The sequence below is a fragment of the Strix uralensis genome, chromosome 2 (genome assembly GCF_047716275.1).
Source record: "Strix uralensis isolate ZFMK-TIS-50842 chromosome 2, bStrUra1, whole genome shotgun sequence".
NCBI classification, from domain to species: domain Eukaryota; kingdom Metazoa; phylum Chordata; class Aves; order Strigiformes; family Strigidae; genus Strix; species Strix uralensis.
Window position 1 is genome coordinate 121,416,713 of NC_133973.1, and position 24,761 is coordinate 121,441,473.

The 24,761-nt window shown below is 41.0% G+C and overlaps 1 protein-coding gene across 1 annotated transcript in view; it reads left to right on the forward strand.

Moving 5' to 3' along the window:
* The window catches only part of GUCY1A2 (guanylate cyclase 1 soluble subunit alpha 2), a 174,020-nt gene that overhangs the window by 9,858 nt on the left and 139,401 nt on the right, over window positions 1–24,761 (forward strand). The window contains exons 2-4 of the mRNA XM_074860156.1: window positions 6,239–6,300; window positions 10,075–10,196; window positions 22,002–22,720. Coding sequence (XP_074716257.1) covers window positions 6,239–6,300; window positions 10,075–10,196; window positions 22,002–22,720 — 903 coding nt within the window. The remainder of the gene's footprint in view (window positions 1–6,238; window positions 6,301–10,074; window positions 10,197–22,001; window positions 22,721–24,761) is intronic.

The window sequence follows — 24,761 nt, forward strand, 5'->3', positions numbered from 1 at the left end:
GGTGGACGTTTGTTACTTCTGACAACACAACTAAGGCCTCTTTTCTACCTATGGTTCAGCAGTTACAGAGCAGGTACAGTGCCCTGGGAAGAGGTGGGAGATGACCTCCCTTGGGATGAGGCATCAGAGCCAGCTAAGCCTCAACCCTTAGTGACTTCAAGAAAAGGAGGGTGGTGGGTATCAGAAACTCTGCTGAGGAGACAGAGGCACTCATCTGCCAGCCTGCCTTGCTGCCTCCAGAGGTTTGCTGCTTGCCAAGAGCTCAGACATCGTGTTGCAAAGAGACTGCCAAAGCTTGTTTGCCTCTTGGGCTGTGACCCCTGCTGGTCATCCGTGCAGGCACCAGTGATACAGCCAGGGAGACCTTGAGTATAGCAGGAGTGACGGCACGGCTTTGAGTGCAAGGGCAAAGGGTGTGAGTGCCCAGTTGGTGTCTCCTCAATCTTGCTGGTGAGGGGGAAAAGCTCTGGTTGGAGCAGATACATGTAGTAAGGCAGTCCCTGGCTGTGTGGGTGGTGTTGCTGGCAGAGCTTTGGTCTCCATGGGCACGTGCTGAGCAAGAACAGCGTTCATCTGACAAAGTGAGGTGAGGGTGTCTGTGCTAATGGGCTTCACAACCTTGTGAGGAGGGCTTTAAACTATGCTTCTCAGGAAAGGTGTTTCATTCTCTGAAGAGAAGGGGAAGCAGTGAAGAAATATCAGGGGAGCAACAAGATGGAAGAGGCCCTTATGCTTACTTCATGCAAGCAGCATGACTGGGAGCCCATCTCAAGTGCCTGTGCCCAGATGCAGGCAGCATGGGGTGCAAACAGGTGGCATTAGACATCCCCATGATGCCACTGAGCTTGGACCTCCTGTGGGATTGCACACATCCTTGTATGGAAAGGCTCTGAAGATGGGAGTGCTGCAGGAGATGGACACAGGCTTTTCAGGAAGGACAGGCTGGGGAGGTGAGGAGCAGGAGCTGTGCTCTACTCAAAGAGGTGGCAGCAGTGCATGGGCAGTTCCCTTTGGACAGAGCAAGCTGGCCCAGAGCGTGAGGGTCAGGAGCAGAGGACAGGTGAGCTGGGGTGGTGTGATGGTACGTCTGCTACACACTGATCAAGAACTGAAAGCAGAGGAAGCCTTTAGACAGCTGGAGGAAGCCTCAAAATGGCAGGCCTTGGTACTCATGGGGGACTTCAGCCAACCTTGAATCTACTAGAAGGGTAGTAGGTCTGAGCACAAGCAATGAAGGAGATTTTTAGAGTGTGCTGAAGACAATTTCTTAATGCAGGTGATCGATGACCTGACAAGGCAGGGGATACTCTGCTGGAGCTATTGCTCACAAACAAGGAAGAACTAGTAGAAGGTATAAAGGCTGAGGGCAGCCCTGGTTACAATGATTATGAGATGCTGGAGTTCAAAATACTGAGGGAAGTGGGAAAGACAAATAAGTGGAATCACAACCTCATACTTCAGGAGAGAAGATTTTGGCTTCTTCATAGGTTTTCTTGGCAGGATCCAATGGGCAACTAGCCTGTAGGGTAAATGGGCACAAGAAGCTTGTTGATCTTCATGGACCCTTTGACACTCTCCTCAATGCACAAGAACAGTTCATTTGCTGAAATGCTAAAAATGTTGTCTACAGAACTTGGGCGCAGGGTTGGAATGCCCTGGAGAGATATTGAGGTATTATCTGAGTGTGCAGGAATGGAGATGGGAAAGCCTCCCAGTTATGGCAATCAGGCAAGGTACTTGATGACCAGGAAAAGGTAAACATCATGCCCAGCATCAAGAAAGACAAGGAGGATCCAGGGAACTACAGACCAATCAGCCTGACTTCAGTACTTGGGAAGGTTATGGAGCAAATCCTTTTGGAAGCCTTTTCTTAGCACAAAAAAGGACAAGAAGATGGTGATTGGGAACAGCCAGGACAAAGTTTACCCCTTTATTCCCTTTAACACCCTTTTGATTTCTGTAATGAGATGATTATCTCAAGGGACAAAGGATATTGTCTACCTTGACTTTAGGAAAGTCTTTGGCATGGTCTCCTTTAGTGTCATAACAGCCAGATTGGTGAGATATGGACTGCTTAAGTGTATGGTATATTTGGTGGAATAGTAACTGGACTTTAGGGCTCAGAAGGTAGCCATCTGAGTCACAAAGTCGAATTAACAACCAGTTACCTCTGCATATCCCTCAGGGATTGATACTGGGGCCAGCAGAGGACTACCAGGATGGTCGGGGATGGAGCACATGACAGCTGAGGAGAGGCTCAGGGAGATGCATCCATTCAGCTTTTAAGAAGAGGCAGCTTTGAGGATATCTTGTTGCAGTCTACAGCTACCTGATCAGGGTGTGCAGAGAAGATGGAGCCAGACTTTTCACAGGGGTGCACAGTGGAAGGATGAGAGGCAACAAAGCTGGGAGATGGGAAGTTTCAAATCGGTATTAAGAAAAAAAAAAAAAAGTTGTCATGAGTGCGTTCAGACACTGGCACAGGTTTCCCAGAGAGGTTGTGGGATTGTTGTCCTTGGAGACACTCAAAACTTGTCTGGAGAAGGACCTGAGCAACCAGTTGTAACTCTGAGCAGGTGGTTGGACTAGAAGACCTCCAGAGGTTCCTTCAAACCTGTATAATCACATTGATTATAATCATACATTGATTTGGTGATTTTTTACAATTTATTCTGACATATTAAGGCTTAACTATGGCCTGATACCTGGATTCAGAATTAATTCAGGGAAATTCTATGGCTTCCTCCATGCAAAAGTCTGAATATCTTCAGTGTTGCCTTTTACCTTATATATCATCATTCCAGATGAAGCTTGGTATGATCTGGTATGGTAATTCTTGGATTAATGTACAGTTAACAATAGCAATACTAGCATGTTGTAATTTGATTTGCCCTTAGAAACATGAACTGATGTGACTTATTCCTTTTGCAATGCATACCAAATATTAGTAAATCATTATAATCAAAATGAACTTTTAAAATTTACTGGTTTAGGTAATAGTTGCTATTTTACATTTATATTAAACCTTTCATTTTAAGTGGTCATGAAGCTTTAAAACCTCTTCAGTAGATAAGCACCACTGGGTACCTGCCATGGCACAAACTTACATTGCTGTGGAGGAGGTGTATTGTTACAGGCTGTCTTTTATCCTCCTGAATGGCAGAATGATGCTTCTTGGAGAGGTGATATGTGTCATGCTACGAGGAGAGGGTTTAGCTATTTTGCCTCCATCCAGTCTTGCCATTGGGTGCAGAAAAGAGGTGGAAATGTTTTCCTTCCCACTCTCTCTCTCATGGGCAATGCATAGTCAGTAGTGGAAGAAGTAGTACACCAAACTACCCTTGTAGGCAGCTATAAGCAGGTGTCATATCTCTTCTTTCTGTTTTGTTTAGTCATGGCTATAGTTACAGAATTACATCTATAGCAAAATGACATTCACCAGCAGTGAAATACAGCAAACTGAGAAGATGAGCACAGTGGCTTTTTAACCATGCACAGTGACATGCTGTAATAATTCTTGTCAGAAATCAAGAGTGAGTTTGTGACTCCTCAGGTCAGTTTTCATACTGGCTCTGAGCACATTACATAGAGCTCTGTTTATGACCAGTGTTTTAATCATAAATCCTATTTTTTGTCTGTACATAATTTCTAAGGTTTGATAGGAGATGCCAGTGAAAAGGGGTATGAGTTCATGGGATTGTATTAAATTGTCTGACAACAGCTAGGCAGCTGATTTAGCTTTCAGAAGACACAGTTAACGTGGGCTATTTTTTTCCTTCAGCACTGCAGGAGAAGGGAGGTCTACTGACGAAATAAGCTCAGGACTTGGAGGTTGCTTGTGTGGTCAAATCTTGAGGTATTCAGAAGGTTTTTTCCCTGGGTAAGGAGTGCAATATCTGTGTGTTAGGCATGAGAAAGGCAAAGACAATCAGTGGAGGATTGCTCAGGTGTCATAAGCTGCAAAACTTCCTGAGAAGACAAAAATCTATTTTCCTTCCTCTCTGCTGTGGTACCAGATATTGCTGCCTTCCATACCCTTGCTGTAAAAGCACTTTGGGAGAACCAGAAGGGAGATTTAACAATCAAACATTTCTACCGTTCCCTATTTTGTGTCAGAGGAGTTGCTGGTGCAGTACTAATGTTGTGTGTGTAGGGAATGAGACTGAGGGAAATGCTGTATGGAGATGGGAGATGGCAGCTGTCCGGACCTCTTTGCTTAAAGCCATTTTGCTTTGCTTCATTGCTAGTCTGGGAAAATACATCTTTTCTATATGTGAAGAATGGATTTTTCTGCCTGCTGAGCACAGGAAAGCTTCTGAATCTCTGTGAAAACGTGCCATGAAATATATTTGTAGCTCATCGGGCCTAAGGACTTCAACACCTGCTGTACCACTGAGAAGAGGAAAGTTTTTTGATATGTGATGGTTTCATTCATATGGTGCTTCCATTGTGTTTTACAAGAGAACATATAACTTCTAATGCCTTTTAACACAGGAAACTTAGCTCCCACAGAGATCAACTGATACAGAATTAACAAAAACCCCCTTGTTTCAAGGTTTACATCTATTTTGAGTTGATTTTTGTTCATAGAATCAATAGAATACTTTGGGTTGGAAGGGACCTTTAAAGGTCATCTAGTCCAACCACTCAGCAAATGAGCAGGGACATCTTCAAATAGATCAGGTTGCTCAGAGCCTCGTCCAGCCTGGCCTTGAATGTTTCCAGGGATGGGGCATCTACCACATCTCTGGGCAACCTGTTCCAGTGTTTCATTGTAAAGAATTGTAAAGAATTTCTTCTTTATATATAGTCTGAATCTACTGTCTTTTAATTTAAAACCATTAACCCTTGTCCTATCGCTACAGGTCCTGCTAAAAATTTTGTCCCCTTCTTTCTTGTAAGCCCCCTTACGCACTTGTTAAGTGCACGCATTTCTACACATTTTAATTCAATGGGGCAGACACATTCTTATAGTTTGGTATTAAAATAAATGTTTACAGTTGTCCAAACCTCGTGCAGCCTGGTATACACTTTTTCATTCCCACTGTCCACAAAACAGATACCTCCTTCTGCAAACTCAGGAGCAAGAGTAGGGAGAAAGCTCAGCTCTCGAACTGCTGAATTTGTACAGCAGAAGCAAAATTTGAGACTTTCAAAGGTGATGGTGGTTTTAGAATGAAATTCGTCTAATTAAGCGGCATTTAAACTATTACTTCCCAAAACAATTAGGTGTCTTTTCCAAAAGATAGGGAAATACTAAATATCTCAACATGTCTGCTGCTGCAAGTCTGATCAAAATATCCCCGTGTGCCTCTGATACAGAAGGAAGGCTTATAAATTCCAGTTGCGTACCTTTGTCTGACCTCTGGCACCAGGACAAAATGGACAGATGAAAAACCTCAGATTTGGTACAAACTAGTCATTTTAGAAGAATGATGTTTTGCCGTAAGTGACTTGGAAAATTCAAAAGAGAATGACATGATTTTCACATTTGCTTTATTTACCCAAAGATCTCTCATGAATTAATTCAAAATAATAAGAAAAGCCTCAGCAGCAGCAGTAGTAAGGAAAATAAAAATATGTATGTACATATGTATTTTGGTGAACACTGTAGTAGTAGTAGTGATGCAAATAAACACATATATGCACATATGTAGTTTGGTGAACAACTATTAAATCAAATAGCATAGAAATGCTTGAAGCATGTCATGATTTTCTTTTGATGAACTTGAGTTTCCTGATAATTTAAAAGATGACTGGAGGGTCATAGCTTTTCAAGAAAGTAAGCCAAAATAAATTGCATCTTTATAATATTTTTTAGTACAAAATGTTCTAGGGACCATGCAAAGTTTAAAAACCCAATGCTTTTTCCTAGTGGTACTTTCATCACAAAATAATAGCATTTTCTTGCAGACTATTTGAAATTAATAATTTTAAATTAATAATTGGTAAGTGATAGTTTTTGAGAGCTAATAGTGAAGTGTCTCCTTTGTTAGGCACAACTCGTCTTGAAAGCAGTATTAATTACTAAACTACACACTAAAATTAATTCCTGTTTAAATGGTGAAGTAACATACAAGGAATGAATAATATTTCATATGCATTGTTGAGATGGGCATTTGGCAGGTAGAAGATCAAGAGGCGTAAAACTGGAGAAAAATAGTGTGTTAAAAGATCTGTTAATTTAACTGTACTATACTTCCCTAATCTTACATTTTTTAAAATTATTCTTCCGTAGCCTCAGACCATTCGGCAAACTCTTCAAAGGACATTGCAGTATTTTGAGCATCAAGTTATTGGGTAAGTGTTTATGTGAGGTAGTGAAAGGTGCATGGTAATGTTTTGCTCTATGCTTCCCAAGTCACTGACTTGCGTGACAACCTTTTTAATTTTTCTCTCAAATTCTTAGAGATGCTCTGCAATAACTCTACATACTGTGGATGTTGATGATAAACTGCTGTCCAGTCCTGCTTCCATGCAATCCCATCAGAGCATGACTGCTCCATTAACAGTAATGTTTCCTATATAAGGAGAACAGGGAATCTTTCTGTAAAAGTATAAGATCTATTCCAATTTGCCTTTCACAGAGCTTGCTGAGAATGCTGGAGAAGTTTTTATGCTATGACCTGACGTCCAGATCTTGCAAAATCCTGCATCAATGTTTGTTACATACACATATGGTCGCATACTTTCAGGTTTTTGCAGAAGCAAGGCTGAAAGCCACCTCCCAAGAATTTATGAGATTATGAGATAGTTTCAAATCTCTGAGCACTGTAGGAAATTGTCCTTGCCTGTTTCTCAATGTTTGGTTAAAATTCACAGGGAGCCCTAACTTGGTGGGTGATATCAGCAATATTAGCAGTCTGGCAGGCACCTGAGGGCATCGAGGGAGCCATTCTTGGCAGGTAGTTGTGATGTCTGCTGTGGGGCAGGCAGGGGGAGAAGCCTTCTGGCTGCTGATTTTTTTCAGTTGCTGAAAAAATTGCTTGAAGTCTCACATTAGGAGACTTCAGAGGATGATACAGCGCCTTGAGGAAAGCATGTGTGCAATAACAATGCAGCTTTTTATTTATCGCCACATGTGGCTTAGATGTAGGTTTAAAACCAGGACACTCTGAAAACCGGTAATTCATGTGACTTATGATACACTGACTAAGTTTTTTGAACATCAGTATGAGTTGGTTAAAGTATCATCTGCACTAGCGGATGTCCTATATTTGTCCTGTCCCATGATATTTACTGTTGGTACACGCTGTGGTGGGTTGACCTTGGCAAGCTGCCAGACCCCTACACAGCTGCTGTGCTCTCGTAATTACTCCCCCTCCTCAACAGGACAGGGGGAGAAAATAAGATGAAAAAACCTTGTGGGTTGAGATAAAGACACTCCTGAGAACTCTACCTCCTGAGTGGTGCAGGAGGATGGGGATGGGGGTTTTGGTCAGTCCGTAACAGCTTCTCTCTGCTGCTCCATCCTCCTCATGCTGTTGCCCTGCTCTGGCACAGGCTTTCCACAGACTGCAGCTTCCTTCAGGGCATGTCCACCTCCTCCAGCATGGGGTCCTCCACGGGCTACAGGTGGAGATCTGCTCCACCACTAACCTCCATGGGCTGCAGGGGCACAGCCTGCCTCACCAGGGGCTGCATCACGGGCTGCAGGGGAATCTCTGCTCTGGCGCCTGGAGCACCTCCTCCCCCTCCTTCTTCACTGACCTGGGTGTTCACAGGGCTGTTTCTGTCAGTTCTCCTCACGCCTCACACCTCCATGAGGTGTTTTGCTCTTTCTTAAATTCATTTTTCCAGAGGCGCCACGTACTTGGCTGAGGGGCGAAGCTGTGCCCTGTGGTGGGGCCATTGGAACCGGCTGGAACCAGCTGTGCCCAGCACAGGGCAGCCCCAGCCTCTCCTCACAGAGGCCCCTGCAGCCCCCCCTGCCAGCACCTGGGCACTGACACCTGATGCAATGTGAATGTTCATCAAATCTCCCATCCAGGTCAAGATAGAATCAAAGAAACATAGAATTTAGGTTGGAAAAGACCTTTAAGATCATTGAGTCCAATCGCTAACCTAGCACTGCCAAGTCCACCACTAAACCATGTCCCTAAGCACCACATCTACACCTCTTTTAAATACCTCCAGGGATGGTGACAAACACTTCCCTGGGCAGCCTCTTCCAGTGCTTGATAACCCTTTCAGTGAAGAAATAATATCTAATCTAAACCTCCCCTGGTACAAGTTGAGGCTGTTTCCTCTTGTCTTATTGCTTGTTGCCTGGAAAAAGAGACTGACACCTTGCTACAACCTCCTTTCAGGTAGTTGTAAGAGAAAGATAAGGCCTCCCCTCAGCCTCCTTTTCTCCAGGCTAAACAACCCCAGTTCCCTCAGCCATTCCTCATAAGACTTGGTCTCTAGACCCCCAGCTTCGTTGTCCTTCTCTGGACACGCCCCAGCTCGTAAATGTCTTTCTTGTAGTGAGGGGCCCAAAACTCAACACACTGTTCAAGGTGCAGCCTCACCAGTGCTGAGTACAGGGGGACAATCACTTCACTAGTCCTGGTGGCCACACTATTTCTGATACAAGCCAGGATGCTGTTGGCCTTCTTGGCCACCTGGGCACACTGCTGGCTCATATTCAGCCGGCTGTCGGCCAATGCCCCCAGGTCCTTTTCCATGAGGCAGCTTTCCAGCTACTCTCCCCCAAGCCTGTAGGGTTGCATGGTGTTGTTGTGACCCAAGTGCAGGACCCAGCACTGAGCCTTGTTGAACCTCAAGATCAGAGGTGAAGAGTGGCCGTGGTGTCATTGAGGGAGTCGGTGACACTGGCTGAAGAGGCCTGGCCTCCTGGAGTGGCGGTGGGGCTGGGCCGTGACTTCGGGCTGTGGGTCAGCTTGGACAGTGTGTCAGGATGTGGCCTTCTGCCAAGCACATGGCCTGCCATCACTGGAAATCTGGAAGGTGGTACAGACCATGCAGCTCACTGCAGAACGCACCTTAAGTAATATGAGCCCACTCTTCCCAATATGCTTTACTCCACGTGGAGAACCAGTTTCCCTCTTGGGGGGTAACCTGATGCACAGCTCTGAATCCTTTCTAGTCTTTTTCCACAGGTGCTGGCAACCCAGGTGCTGAGGTTTTGCAGACTTACCCAGATGAAGAGTCTAATCCTTGAAACTGCTATTCATGATTTATGAAGTATAAACAAAGTATGAGCACATAACAAAACTGTTAATAAAATACTCATTAGAAAAGCTTTTCTCTGTTCATTGAGCTAAATCGATTGCATATTTTGCCAAGTGCATTATCACTCTGCTCCAATATTTTCTTCACTTGTATTCCCTCTTCTGTTCTCATTATCACCTGCATAAAGCTTTGTTTTAAACATAGTCTCAGCTTCTGTTCTGTTTCTGTTGAACTAAGGAAAAACAATCCAGCAAGCCAAATCAAATAGCATAATTTAGATGGTAGCTGCTTTCTTGCTGGTCAGACCATAGCTCTGTGCCTTTCATCAGTGGTGTAATTCTTTTTAATTTTTCTTTAAGAGGCTACAACACAAACTTTATTCTTGATAGCATAGTGAATTTCAGCTTGACATCCTTCTTTCTGCTGAGATCTTTTCAGAAGATAATTCACAAAGAAAGCTAGGTTTTATACTTGCAGTGATAATGTAATGTGATGTGGAAGATATATTATTCTTATTAGATACTTGCATTGCCTTACAAACATTTTGCTTGTACACCTTTGTTATAGACAATGCTCCAGTTGGAATGATGTATGTCAGATATGTATGATACCCTTCCCTCATGCTTCAGCCCTTTGGTACTGTTTTTTTCTTACGTCTTCATTCTCATTACAGGTGATATTCCAGATTCTAGTATAATACTTGAGATACCCACGCTACTAATAGAATGTCATCTGTGTGTGATAATGCATGAATGGAAAGGAGGTGATGGAGGGGAGAAGAGGGCGGAGACAAGGGAGGCTAAAGGCATCTTTTACCACCACTTCTGAAAGACATTTGTTGACCTTGCGTTTGTATAAGGAGGTGCTATAACTTTTTTACTTTTTTTTTAACTGTAGTTACAGGGATGCAGAGAAGAACTTTCACAATATATCAAACAGATGCTCATATACAGACTGCTCTGGCAATGAAGAAACTGAAGATGTCTCAGGAATTCTCCAGTGTACGGCTAATGTACTTGGTATGTATTTTATTTGTTTCCTTTGCCTGGAGCAGAGATGGCTTTGAGAGGACCTAACAGCAGCCCCCAGTGCCTATGGGGAGGTCCTCAGGAGAGCGACCTGGGCTCTTCACAGTGGTGCAGCATGGGAGGGCAAGAGACAGCAGGCCTAAGGTGAAACAGCAGATGTTCAGATTGGGTATTTTTTCCCATAATGACAGTCAGACAAAGGCAGGTGGCCCTTCTTTGGGCAACCTGTGTGCAGTCTCTGCCCTTGGAGGTTCCTAACCCCAACTGGGTAAAGCCATGAGCAACATAGCCTGAATGACCAGGCAACTCATGGGGTCTTTTCTAGCTTGAAAGCAGCTCTGATTCTGGCCCAACTGACATGAAGCCGCTGTTGATACCATGATGACATTTTTACTAGTTGAGTACTGAGCTTTTTTTTCTGAACTTCTGTATAGTACTCACAACACTTGGGGTTGTACTTTGTAATGTTGAAACCCTTTTTTGCTCTTCCATTTGAGGTCTTGGTAGGCTGCTGAAGTTAGGGTAGAAGGCATGAAAGATGGCTCTCTGGTTCATAATAAGTTTACTTTCAGTTGGTAATACACAGTATAAACCTGTGACATTTTTATGGGATTATGCAGTTAGAGAGACTTTCTTCAACAGGAGGCACAACACTGAAATCTGACCTTATATGATAATTAAAGACGTGATTTACCTTCCATGTCAGGGGAATGTGGTAAGGTGATACTCTGCCCACATTGCAATCTGGACTATTGTATCCTGCTAACTTAAAATCCTTTTGGAGGTATATGCATTGCATGTCTGTCTTTTCTATCTCAAACTGTTAAACAGACTTGGTACGGTCTGTAAAATAGCTGACATGTTCTAGTTGAGAGATGACTCTGTTTTCACTGACATTCAGAATTTTTTGGTGTCAGGTACCTTATTCTGCAAGGTGCTAGGTGCTGTCAGGGAGGTTCTCAGTGCCTTTAACTGCTGCTGGGAAGAGGTGGTACTTGGCATTTTGCACAGTTGGTCATGGAGAGAATTTAAAACAAATTAAATTGTAAATATGTCTAGTATTAGTTACTTCTTTTTTGTTTGCATTTTAAAATAATTGAATGCTAACTCTCCGAAACAAATGCTGCAAGTGAGGAAGGACTCATGCAAAGCAAAAACTTTTCATGTTATCACATGCATATTAATATTATAAAAAAACAAATTAGACAGTCAGTACTTATTTCACCATGACAATATGTGTCCTAAGAAATAGTTATGAATGTTTTTTCATCTTCAGAGTGCTTTTAAATCAATATGTTAGTCTTGGGCCCCTAGCATGGCCGAGTAATGTGCAGCTTTTTTTTTCAGTGCATGTGTGTCGGGCAGATTGGACTGTTGGGATCCCTGTGTAGGGATAGCATCTAGACGTTACTGTCTTGGGTAATTGTTAAAGTGGACTTTGTTGAAAATAAGTTTTCAGAGACTTACTCTTGGAGAGTAAGTACCTTTTAAAGAATGAATTTGAGTTCATCGCAAAGCAAAATTTCAATGTGAGTAAAACACTGAGATAATTTAAAAGCAGTACTTCTTTCCTTCTTATCTGGGCCAGGAAGATAAGGGAATGAGCAGTAAAATCAGCTTCTTTGTTTTAATTGCAGCTCCTATCACAACAAGTAAATAATTAATGGACCTGTGTAATTAATTCTCACATACACAGTTATTTTTCTGGTTGAATAAGGATTAGTGAGAGCTGTTTCTATGCAAGAAGGACGTAACTGTTGGGGTGTGTACCTAGAGCAACTGGCATTGCTGAGACAGGAGACAAGAATGAATCTGACTGTGATGCAGGCAAGAGAAACTGTTGAACCAAATCTGGCTCTCAGTTTATTTATATAGGAACAGGGACTTGATGTCTAGGGCTGGAAGAAAGTGTTTTCTTAAAGGTGCTTGGAAGCAACTTCCTGCTCTCCTACCTTAGATACTGCCAACATGATTCCCCTCTCCTGACTCTCTAACTGCCTCTAAAGTAGTCATTTGGCATTCCTTATTCATCAGAAGACAGCAAATGCTGAGATCATTAGTAAGCTTGGAAGATTGTGAGCAGATGCTTTGCACCATGGTCCTGGTCCTTACACTGCTCACAGGAAAGTGATGACTGCAAGCTGTATGCTCAGCTCGATGCATGTGATTTATCATGTATGAATATGGGAATTTTTTTCCTGTCAAGTCATCACTAAAGTGTGACACCATCTTCCCGCAGTGGAAGGACCTGATTATCCTTGTCTCCTTGCTGAGCTGCTCCTGCTACAAGTCAACAGAACTCTTCCTGCTTTAATCCACAGTAATTAAGGGAGCCACATCCATCGTGCTCACAATGCTGTAAACCATGTCTGATACCAGATCAGTGGCAGAGCTTTTCTTTGTGGTGACAGCTTCTGAGGCTGGAATATTTAATTTAACTTTGTAAACTTTCCAAAATAGTCCAGACAGCTTTGCGATGGACTCTGCTTTCTTTAATTGGTGCATGCACACTTTGACAGTGTCCTTCATAAGCATATAGAATCAAAGAATCATAGAAACATTCAGGTTGGAAAAGACCTTTAAGATCATCGAGTTCAACTGTAAGCCTAACACTGCCAAATCCCACTAAACCATGTTCCTAAGCACCACATCTACACGTCTTTCAAATACCTCCAAGAATGGTGACTCAACCATTTCCCTGGGCAGCCTCTTCCAATGCTTGACAATGCTTTCAGTGAAAAATTTTTTCCTAATATTCAATTTAAACCTCCCTTGGTGCAACTTGCAGCCCTTTCCTCGCATCCTGTCACTTGTTACTTGGGAGAAGAGACCGACACCCACCTGGCTACAACCTCCTTTCAGGTGGTTGTAGAGACTGATGAGGTCTCCCCTCAGCCTCCTTTTCTCCAGGCTAAACAACCCCAGTTCCCTCAGCCGCTCCTCAAAAGACTTGTGCTCTAGACCCTTCACCAGCTTCGTTGCCCTTCTCTGGACATGCTCCAGCCCCTCAATGTCTTTCTTGTAGTGAGGGGCCCAAAACTGAACACAGTATTTGAGGTGCGGCCTCACCAGTGCTGAGTACAGGGGATGATCACTCCCCTAGTCCTATCATCCAAAGGAAAAACAAGTGACAGTATATTGGAGGTTGGGAAAAAGAGAAGAGAAATCCTAGCTTCGAAAGGGAGCCTTTATAAATTTCCTAGTTGAAAATAAAGTATTTCAAAGAATAAGCCTTCATGACCTGTCTCCTGCTTATCTTTTGGGCAGACATTCCAAGCAGGTCTGTGCTACTGAGCTTTATGAAGCAACAGAAAATGCCCAGTTTTCATTTTTCAACCCCACTGTGTACTTCTGATAGATCACATGATGTTTCTCACATCCCAGATGCACAAACTAGATAAAAATTGTACAGCCTTCACCTCACCTCTTCCAAACACTTTTTTCAAACACTGCACACGATTAACATAGTCTTTATGGACGTGAACTATTTTTCCCTCTTATGTCAGTCCTTCACAAAAAAAACCAAAGGGTGTTTCATGAAGGGAGTTACCTGTTTTCCTTTAAATGGTACCAGTATTTCCTTTGGAGTGTCTTTGCATCTTGCTGAGGAACTCTGTAATCTGTCATAACTTTGATAGTAAAACTAATGAAAAGTAGCCTAAATTCATCAGTATGTATAAAAAAATCTGTTGTGCAAAATTTGCAAAGCAGAAGTAGATGTTCATACCCAGTCTTTAATGACATGGAATGAATTTTGTCTTTGAAAGCCTATTTGTGCATTAGACTACAATATCTAAATTGTATGTACTGTGGTACCATGCCCTATGTGCTGCATAATTAACACTTGCCACACCTTGGGCACACAGCCTGAAGTTACAAATGCACTTGTATCAGATAATTGTTTCATCAAGGAGGCCTGGAGAAATAATTGCACCTGACTTTCCATTGCTTAAGATACAGAAAAACATTCTCTTCCATTTTTTTTTTATTCAAGAAATTTATTTGTACAACAGAGTTCTTCTTCATCTGTTACAAAAATTTGGCTCCTAAAATCTTACTACAATTACCTCATTTTCCTTAAAAAATGCACACCATACGTCAGTGGCTGCTAAGTCAGCTCTGCATGTGGACTCGTGTATTGCAGGATTTTTTTCTGTTAGGCATTCTTAACTTACAGGTGAAAAATAATGCACGTCCTCTTGATTTTGCTTCTGAGAGTGATGTGAGGACTTTGTCATTTCTAAGTGAATATGTTTCAGGGCATCTTCCTTTTGGAGGATGATATGACACAGTGGTGAGGATTCCCAAATCCCCCAGTGATAAGTTACGTGGAATCCCAGCCCAGACACCTGTCCTGTCAGGGAGAGATAAATCATGTTTCTGGATTCAGCCTTCCCAAGACACTTAGGAGGAGGTGGAATCCATCGTTGGTGTAGGGGTTTAGAGAGCTCTTGCTCTGGGTGCCATTTGCTTGTCACCACCGAAGATATGTGCTGTAGGCTGCTTTATATAGAACAGATCACTTCATGCCTAAATATATCTTGCAGGGCTGTTCCTTCATTTAGTGCAAAGGGCATAGTTCTATAAAAGTCATTTGTTCTCTGTACATTTGTCAAAGTTGCAGATCTGTGTTTCCTTTATGAAACGAAGAAAATCTCAGCTCTTACTCATATGCTGTAGTTAAGGAGCAATAAATTTGGGATCATTCTGGTAACTATTAAATAAATAATAACAGCACATCACTGCTGAGAAATGCTACATTTGAAGAGGCCAGAAATACATTGAAAAGGAGATGTTAGGACAGATCTTAGCCTACCCTGAGATTAGACCAGGTGATGTAGCTGGAAAAGTTGGACAAAGGTTTGTCACACTGACTGAGAACTATTAATGCTTATATATTGAAAATACATAAATTGCTACCATTTTTCCTTTGAGCTAAGAACTGCAGATAGTCATTAGGCTGCAACTAATTTAGGATACACAGCCTGATTTATAATTAAAGTTGTTGGTTTACAAGTGGCATAAAAGGAAATGTTACATGGCCCAGAGGACTGGCAATACTAATGGATTTTAATATTACTTGGAACTCTATCCGGGGTGGGGGGTCTAAGCTATATGCACAGGATTCTATTATTTAGCAGATGTTACAGCGCACTGGTAATACAAAAGTAATCTGAACAAAAATCACATAATTCATGTGATTTCAAAACTGAGATGAATACATCTAAATTAGAAAAGGACAAATGTTTATACCAAATGGTCTTAGTCGTCCCACTCTTCTCAAATCAGAGCTATTTATTGTTGGAAAGCAGATGAACTACCAGTAGATAGTGAGCAGTTTGAAGTTATAATGTACAATAACATCTTGTAGAAGTCTATTTATAAAGTAGAAGACATTCTGGCAGTGATTCACTAACTAAATGTAGGTGTTTGCAATTATTTTAGGTGCTGTGGGGTATCTTGTGTGGCCTCTGTCAAACCTTCAAAAACGTGTAGGTCTCCCTTAAGTCCTGTATCATGGCAGATATAACTATCTGTTAGTTCTTTTGTAGATGTCTTGGATGCCTAATGAAGGCTAAGTAGCATTAGATTTCTATATTTATTCAGTTGAATTGAGCCCTTTATATATGTGAGGAATTATGAGAGATGATTTTGCATTTCATGGGAAGAGTTTTCACATTTCATTACGATCTTATTCTTTCCAAGAAGTGAAGTTCTGCTCCCTATGTCAATTCAAAGACATATATGCTTATTTTAATGCAAAAGCAGATGAAAAAACTCTGTTCTGATTGTGTTTGATTTTGAGTTAACATGAAACAAACTGGATCTGCCTTATTTTTAGGAGTTGCCAACCTAGTGATTGCAGTTTTCATTTAATAAACGCTGTGCAAATTTAAGAAGTGAGGTTTCTGAGATGTGATGGGGAGGCATAAAATGATGATAGTCTTGCTCAGACAGCTTGACTTTTGCCTGCAGAATTGGCTGCTACTGAAAGAACTGTATGGGGAAAAAAAAAGAACATTGCCTGTTAGCTGAGCTTCCTGTGTCAGCAGTTTGGAGCAGAATCTTTCACATGTATGGTGAGCACAGGTGATCAGGCCCTCAAGGTGGTAATTACAATGATAGTTCTAAGCATCATTTGTCAGAGGAGACCCTCACTTTAACAAGGAAAGAAAACACTTCATTAAAATTGGATAAAACAAGTATTATAGGTGAACAAGTGTGAGGAATTCTTTCTAACAACAATTCTCATTTTTATTTTATGAAAACTTGAAAGATATGCAGACCCTGTATGGCACTGTAAGAGAATTGTAGTACCAATTTTACAGTTGTGTCAAAACCATATATAAAGGCATAAAATTATGTTATTGTATTTATGTAAAAACCATTAAAAGGGGTAATATAAAAATGCTATCTGGATTCCCAGGTTGATAAAAATTCACTATCATAATGAAGTAAGATCAAAGTCCTTTATACAGTAATTAGATACTGGTACTAGCTCATTTACAAGCCAAATGATTCAGCTAATGTACCTTCAGCATTAACCTGTACACATCAAAACCTTTTTTACTGAGAGAATAAATGTTGCTCTTCCTACCATCTTAAATTATGCTTTGGAATTCTGAACTGCCACCTGGCTTTCTGTCCAAAAGGCTGTTTAAGGAAAAGATCTTATTCACACCAAAAAGCTGATAATCCAAAAACATTTAAGATATATTTTCTGTAATTGAATGTGGCAAATTCTGCTTCCATACCCAGTATGAGTTCTGGAATTGCATATTGAATTGCCCCATCCCCTTAATATTTGACATTTACAGATTCTTAATGGGTATCCCAGAAAAAAAGGTATTTTTCTATGCCAAAGGAATCAGACGCTGGCCACTCTGCAACTACTGTCTCCATGATTTACTTTAAGGAAGAACTGGATGGCTTGTAACTGCTTCTGCATGCTCTGCAAGTTAATGGATTACTTTGACATTTTTGTTACATCATTTGTTTCTGAAGAGCCTGTGATTTGAGATTTTCTTTATGGGAACAGACTCCTATCTAATTTCTCCACCTAGTAATGTACAAAATACTTAGAAATACCGTATTAGTTCCTTGAGGTTTTGTAGTGGGTTCGCAGTTTAGAGGAACTGCTGAAAAGAAAATGAATAAAGGCCTTTTACTAGCATGTTATTACAGGATGAAGTCATCTATTTCTGCTCCAGTTCAGTGAAATACTTAATTTGTACTTTGAGCCTATGCTTAAAGACTTTGGTAATTTTGGATGTGGCTCACAAGTATAGGATCTGTTCTCTAAACGCCTTTGAGACACATTTTCAAAGAATAATAATAGACCTTATATAGTACTTCTGTCATAGATCCCAAAGTGCTTTGTAGTGGAGGCCCATAGCAATATTTTCATTCTACGGTTGCTTTGCCTCAGTTTCCTTCTACAATGTGTATATTTAATTTCTCTCCAGTATGGGCTAGAATAAAAATGGCATTGTAAGAAAAAGCAACAAAAATAAACTACAAAGGAAAAAAAAAATAATGTTAAGAGATGTGATTTGTCCTCTCAAAAAAGTGGATTAAGTGCTAGGAGCACAGTAGATAACTTTCCAAGAGAAAGGCAAATTGAGACTGATTAATTTTTAGAATTTCATTCAGTATATCAGTAGAAGATTGGTAAATAGCAGAAGCTCAAAATAACAACTGACTTCACTTGGGCAACAGTACAGAGTGTCGGGATGAATTTTGGTTTGTTTTGTATCTTGGTAAAACTAAGGAAGGCTTCTTTGTACTGACTGATGCAAGCTAGTGACCATTAGAAAGCCCTGTCTGTGGTTGTCGGAGTCATGCATGAGGTGATATGGGAATGCAGTGGCCTCTGCATTTGGAAGTGCTGGGCACGCATACAGATCTCAAATATCTTTTTTCTGGGCAGCTGGATGAAAATTTTGATTAGAGGTCCATAGTGAAAAAGAAAGAATGGAAATGCCAGCTTTTCATAAGCAAATCATCAATTTTGATGAAGTTGATTCACGTTTTCAGTGCCATCTACAATTTGAATTATTCTATTGTAAAAATCAAAATGAAAAAATGAAGATGCAGAGAGAGAACTTAATGTGAGATGAGTTTGAAGAGATTAGGCTGTGTTATGTAGATGTATAACCTCAAGGTGTTAAAGATTATTTTGAAGATTTTATTTGTCTTTTCTCAAAATAAAAGAAAAAAAAAGGAAATACTGGATATTTTGGAATTGTAAATCATGCCAAATGTAACTTTTGAAGATAATAATTAGCCTGTGGAAGTCTCCAAATGTAGTAAAGTATGCACTATAGAGACAGTGAGTTCTAGAAATTTTTTAACAAGCAGGTTTTTCTATATGTAATAAAACTATCTCCCAATCTGGTATTTCCATCCATGTCAGTGAACAAGCAAACATTTACTGTAGCAGTTTAGGGAGGAGCTTCCTCAAAACCATGTTTTTTCATGATTTTCCATCAGATTTTACAGTTTTTCTATAGCATCTGATACCAATCACTGCTGAGACAGGGTTTCAGAGCAGATGAATCTGATGCGGTCTGACATTTTCTCTCCTTGTGATGATGATGGTCATTCTGATTGTCTCTTGAAAGCTGAAAGTATAAAGAAAGGGGTAGGGAGAAAATCCCCAGAAGATATTCAAAAGACTGGGACCATTTATATGGTAGTAAATGAAAAGGTTATGATGAAATATTATACAGAGTTAATGTTAGGTAAGTGTGTACTTCTGTTCATCATTTGTTTCAATAGGAGAGGCAGGAATAAGTCAATAAAAATACAGAATAAGTATTTTGTGCAGCTTCACACAACCACATCACTGAATCCAAAAGCTTTGTAGAAATACAGAAAAACATAGTTTGTGTTTGTATAATAGGAATGTAAATAAAGGTTTTTGTTTTAAAGAAAAAACACCCCGCTTCAAGCAAAATTGACCTCTTCTTGGTGTGGCTTAGGAAGAAACTTCCCTGATAGGTACATTATAATTATTTGTTTTAGAAGGTTGTTTGATTTTGTTTAATTTTCTCGGTGTCACGTAGTGTCTATTATTAGAGAGAAAATCCTCGACTAAGACAGGTCAGCATTTTGGTTGAACTTGGACATATCCATTTTCCTACTCTGAGCTAACCTAATTTTCTGCTGGTGCTGTATGTAACTCAATTCAAAGCTAAAATGTTTTTAAAAGTAGTGGCACATCCTTGAGCCAGGTCACTGAACTGAATTTCATAGTATAATACATGTTGCTTGGAGCCAATAGGTTGTGTCCAGATTGAACAGCCAGTCCTACAGTGCGAATGACAAGACCAGTCTAAGACAGTCAGCAAAACCTTAGCCCAAATACTAAGATACAACTCCTGTTAATGATAATGAGACGAGGCTTCCCTATATAGCAGTAAAGTGCATGAGTGATCAGTTCTGCATACCCTATTTTCAGCTAGTGGTAGCAGGGCAACTGACTGTTTTACTGGTCGTTTGGGGCAGCTTTGTGGGTGTTACATAGTTCTGTAACAGTATTTGGTCATTTGTACAAATAGCCTAGGGGTTTCTGATACGGTCCTGTTCCCATACTTTCAAGGCCTCTGCAATCTTACAGCCTTGTGTGCCCTTGCTAGACTTCTCGCTTTCACACATAGACTTCTAAAGCTACTCACAGTTCACTCTACAGAACAATGAGATTTAAAAGTATGCATATGTGTTTGTGTATACACATTAATATGATAATTTCTTAGCTACTTGCTATTAATATCCAATTATGACAATGTTATCGGTATGGGTTAGAATTTAATTATTTTTAGGTTATAGTGAGTATTTTTATGGACGCTATTACAATACTGTTATGCAGACAAAGTGGTAATGAATCAGGAATTGGCACACTGTCCCCTGAGTCAGGATATTAGGGGGCATTGTGTACCAGAGGTACTTTCTTCTGGCTTAGCTGCAGATCTGACCATCTGTGGTCATAAAAGGTCCTGGGAATATTTTTGTAATAACCTAGTTCAGTGACCAAATTTGATTATGAGTAATGGCATTTGAATGAACTTTCCCAAATTATTACTATTACCTCTTTTATAAAATATGCTTTGTCATGTTGTCATGTTGTCCTGTTTATATATATAATTTTATGCATTTTAATCTGCTATTAACCATATCGAAGGTCCAAACAAAACTATCATTGCAGATAGTTTGCAAAGCTGTGGAACGCTCAGATTCCTTGTGAATATTGATCATTATAACTATGCCTGTATGCATAGGCTCTTCAGACGCTGCCTTAAGATGATCAAAGGTTATTGTCTGAAAAGGTTATTGTCCCTTGTTACACCTCTTGGGCATGAAAGTCACTAATGACACTGTTCTTTCAAATTTAAAAGCCTGCAAGCAATCTAACCAAACAATGAGTAGTTCAGTGATCCACTGGGATCTTATTAATGTTATAAAGCATGCTGAATACATATTAAAATAAAGGGCCTGTTGTGCCCTTCGGAAATAAATAGCTGCCCTTCATTTCTGTTAGAATTCACAATAAATTTTAAAGTGTTTGACTAGTTGACTGAATTATGGTTTGATTTGATTTTAGTACACTGAAGGAAGTATGTTGTTAATTCCTACATTAATTTCCGTTGAAGGGAAATTATTGCTGGATATTTGTAATTCACATACAACTGATTCATACTTCTTTTTCCTCTATTACAGCTTAGAACAATACAAACATACCTGATTAATTTTGTAACTATTAAGTGATATAGGGATTATATACAGGTGAAATTTAACAGAGCATGTCTTCTCTAAAGTAAGACAGAGGAAAATGTTTAATAATAATCTCAAAATGATTTTTCCTAGGTTATCCTTAAAATGGTATTCCAAACTGGAGTAAGATTTGATGCACATTTGTATCCAGGAGCTTCCATCACTCATATTTTTTCATCCCTTCAGCAATACCAGCCTTATCACCACTGTAAATCAAAACGTTTTGAATTTCTGTGATGGAGACTTGAAGTGACATTGTGAGATACCACAGAGCTGTCCCATTTACTAGCAGTTTAGATCGCTCTAAGAGGCAGGGTTTTTTTTAAAGATGGGTGAGTGTAGAAGCCTAAAATGGAGAGGCTTTGCTCTCCTTTGCAGACAACAGAAAAGAAGTAATTATTCCTTTGCTATCTGGCAGTGCCCAATAGCTATAATGAGAAAAGTATTTTGTCTGAAAGAAAACCCAAACCCCACAACTCCCCTCACCCAGCTACTAAAGTGTCATCTGACTGCAGGGCTTTACATTACTTATTGAAAGCCAAAGGCATGACTTTGAGTCTCAGTAGCTTATTCTTCAAGCTGGTAAGAGCTGGATCCCTCACAAAGGCAGTTGAACAAAGGGGCTATAAAAGCAGAAGACTCATTTGTGGCTAGATCAACAATGGAAGGGATGCACCCATGGCTGGGTGCATTCACACAGTGGCCTGCATGTGACATGCAAAAGTCAGAAAAATGGTAGTGTATCCTGGCTTCCAGCAGGGCAAAGGAGACAGGCAAGTGTAAATCCAACAAGTAGCAGACTGGGACAGCAAGCTGAAAGCATGAGAACTTAAAATGACAGGCAAAAATGGCTTCTAGGATTATTCCCAACCACCAGAAAAAACAGAAGTCCTATAGGGAAGGTATCAAGTGGAAAAACCACTCTCACTGACTTGGAAAATACTGGGCAACTAGAGAACAAGGGGAAAATGTGACACAGTAGCAATACTATGTTGTTGATATAAGTGTCTCATTGTTCTACAGGTTTGAAGTTTGAGGAAATGCAAGAAAGGTTTGGAGAGGAATTCTTCAATATCTGCTTTGATGAGAATGAAAGAGTTCTTCGAGCTGTAGGCGGGACCCTTCAAGACTTCTTCAATGGCTTTGATGCTTTGCTGGAGCACATTAGAACTTCATTTGGAAGACAGGCCACCCTCGAATCCCCTTCTTTCCTATGCAAAGAGCTCCCTGAAGGCAATCTCATGCTTCATTACTTTCACCCACATCAGATTGTGGGATTTGCAATGACAGGAATGATAAAGGCAGCAGCAAAGAAGATTTACCGCTTGGAAGTGGAAGTAGAACAGGTCACTAATGATAAGTTGTGTTCAGAGGGGACAAACCCAGGTAACTGCAGTTGTCTGACCTTCCTTATCAAAGAACATGAAAATGCAAATATCACAAAAGCACTTCCGCCGGGAACTTCCCAGTCCCCCTTAGACCTGCGGATTAGCATCAGCACCTTCTGCAGAGCCTTCCCCTTTCACCTGATGTTTGATCCAAACATGCTGGTTCTCCAGCTTGGAGAAGGTCTTAGGAAGCAGCTCAGATGTGACACTCATAAAACTCTGAAATTCCAAGACTGCTTCGACATAGTTTCTCCTAAAATCAGTGCCACATTTGAACGAGTTCTCCTGAGATTATCTACTCCCTTTGTCATTCGGACCAAACTTGAGGATTCTGGCTCTGAAAATAAAGATAAGGTAAGAACATTATTTTGGAAGGGGATGGATGTATATGTGTGTGATGGGAGAGGATTATTTATTCAGAGAGAAGCAGATCAAGTCCTGTGTACTCTGGAAAGCTCACTTATGACTTGCAAACAGGGGCTAAGTGGTATTCCCCAGCCAAGTGAATATTTTCATAAATTATTTGTAAGCTTTGCCTGTGATGTTGTAGCAAATCGTGACATTGCCATTCAGAAAATTCTGCGCTGTGAAGTTGAATAGTGCAGCTTAAATCAAAAGGCTGAGGAATTTTACAAAATGCCTATATCTAATCCTTAATTTCACTCCAGCTATATTATGATAACAATAATAGTTATTAAGCCATTTACTAGGGAATAGCTTTCAGTATGTTTTCTGAAAGACTCACTGCAGGGTTCACACTGCCTCTTTATTATATCCTACTTCCCTGTTTTGAAACGCTGCTTTCCTCTGTGTCTCTTCTTATCTCTCACCCCGCACTCAAGGGAACCAGAGCTGTAAGTGGTACCAAGTATCACTTAAGCCAGTTTTAATGCTTTCCAGTCATTTAAATAGGCACTTGTCCTCCTACACTGCCTCTTCTGTCAGTGTTTTTGAAGAGAGCTACTAGTGAGCCCTATGTTGAGTTCAGTGCATCCCAGGTGAGTCAGGTGAGAACATGTCTTCAGGAGTGGACCTCTCCAAACACTCGCTGGAGTTTGTCTCATTGCATATGCTTAAATGATGGGAAGGCTTTTTGGCATGGAGTTGGGTTCCAGCTTTATGCACTGAAGTACTTGTAATGCTTACACTGAAAGCTTGTATGTGGGTGCCTTGAAAATACCACTGCCCTAAGTGAAGGAATTATTGATTTTCAGAGTTTTTAAGAGATAGCACAGTAAGAATAGTCAATCTCAATCACACTGGATATTTAGACAGCTAAGTTCTGCTTACGGGTGCCACATTTACAGTTCAGGTGGTCTGGATATAGCTTGAGTAACTCCACCTCTGTTTTGCTACCTACACTGGGCCGGTTTCAGAAAGACTTCTGCGGTAACTGCATGTAGAGTCCTGGGTTCTTTTCAAAACATAGCCACTTCTGACAGCACCAATGTTTCCAGCTTCTCTTTGGGACTGCTCTTTGGCACCAGTAAACATTGGTTTCTGCTGCATTTTCCTGTAGAAACATGCTCCCCCAGGAGAAGAAAACTAGTGCTTCTCATTTTGTATGAATTGATGTGATTTGACCTATTTAAAACCAAAAGGGAGTTTATTTTTCAGAATCTGTCCTCAAAATCACCCTAGCCTTTAATTACGAAAAGGAAATGTTGTGTGAAAGAAAAGTTTGGAGGTGTTGGCTCTGAGCTACCTTTCAGCACAATTGTTTCTCCTTTGAAAAGGGCTTGTGCCATGCTCCTTCCTCCCTCGGAGCCTGCCCATCCATCTCAGGCACCTTGCCCTGCCGTGGGACAGGGTCACAGTCCTTCAACCATCTTCTGCTCTTCATGAATCTGCTGTAAATCACACTGAATCACAGAATCGTCTAGGTTGGAAAAGACCTTGAAGATCATCCAGTCCAACCATTAGCCTAACATTGACAGTTCCCAACTACACCATATCCCTAAGCGCTATGTCGACCCGACTCTTAAACACCTCCAGGAATGGGGACTCCACCACCTCCCTGGGCAGCCCATTCCAACGCCTAACAACCCGTCCTGTAAAGAAATGCTTCCTAATATCCAGTCTAAACCTTCCCTGGCGCAACTTGAGGCCATTACCTCTTGTCCTATCGCTTGTTACTTGGTTAAAGAGGCTCATCCCCAGCTCTCTGCAACCTCCTTTCAGGTAGTTGTAGAGGGCGATGAGGTCTCCCCTCAGCCTCCTCTTCTCCAGACTAAACAACCCCAGTTCCCTCAGCCGCTCCTCGTACGACATGTGCTCCAGACCCTGCACCAGCTTCGTTGCCCTTCTCTGGACACACTCGAGTAATTCAATGTCCTTTTTGTAGTGAGGGGCCCAAAACTGAACACAGTAATCGAGGTGCGGCCTCACCAGTGCC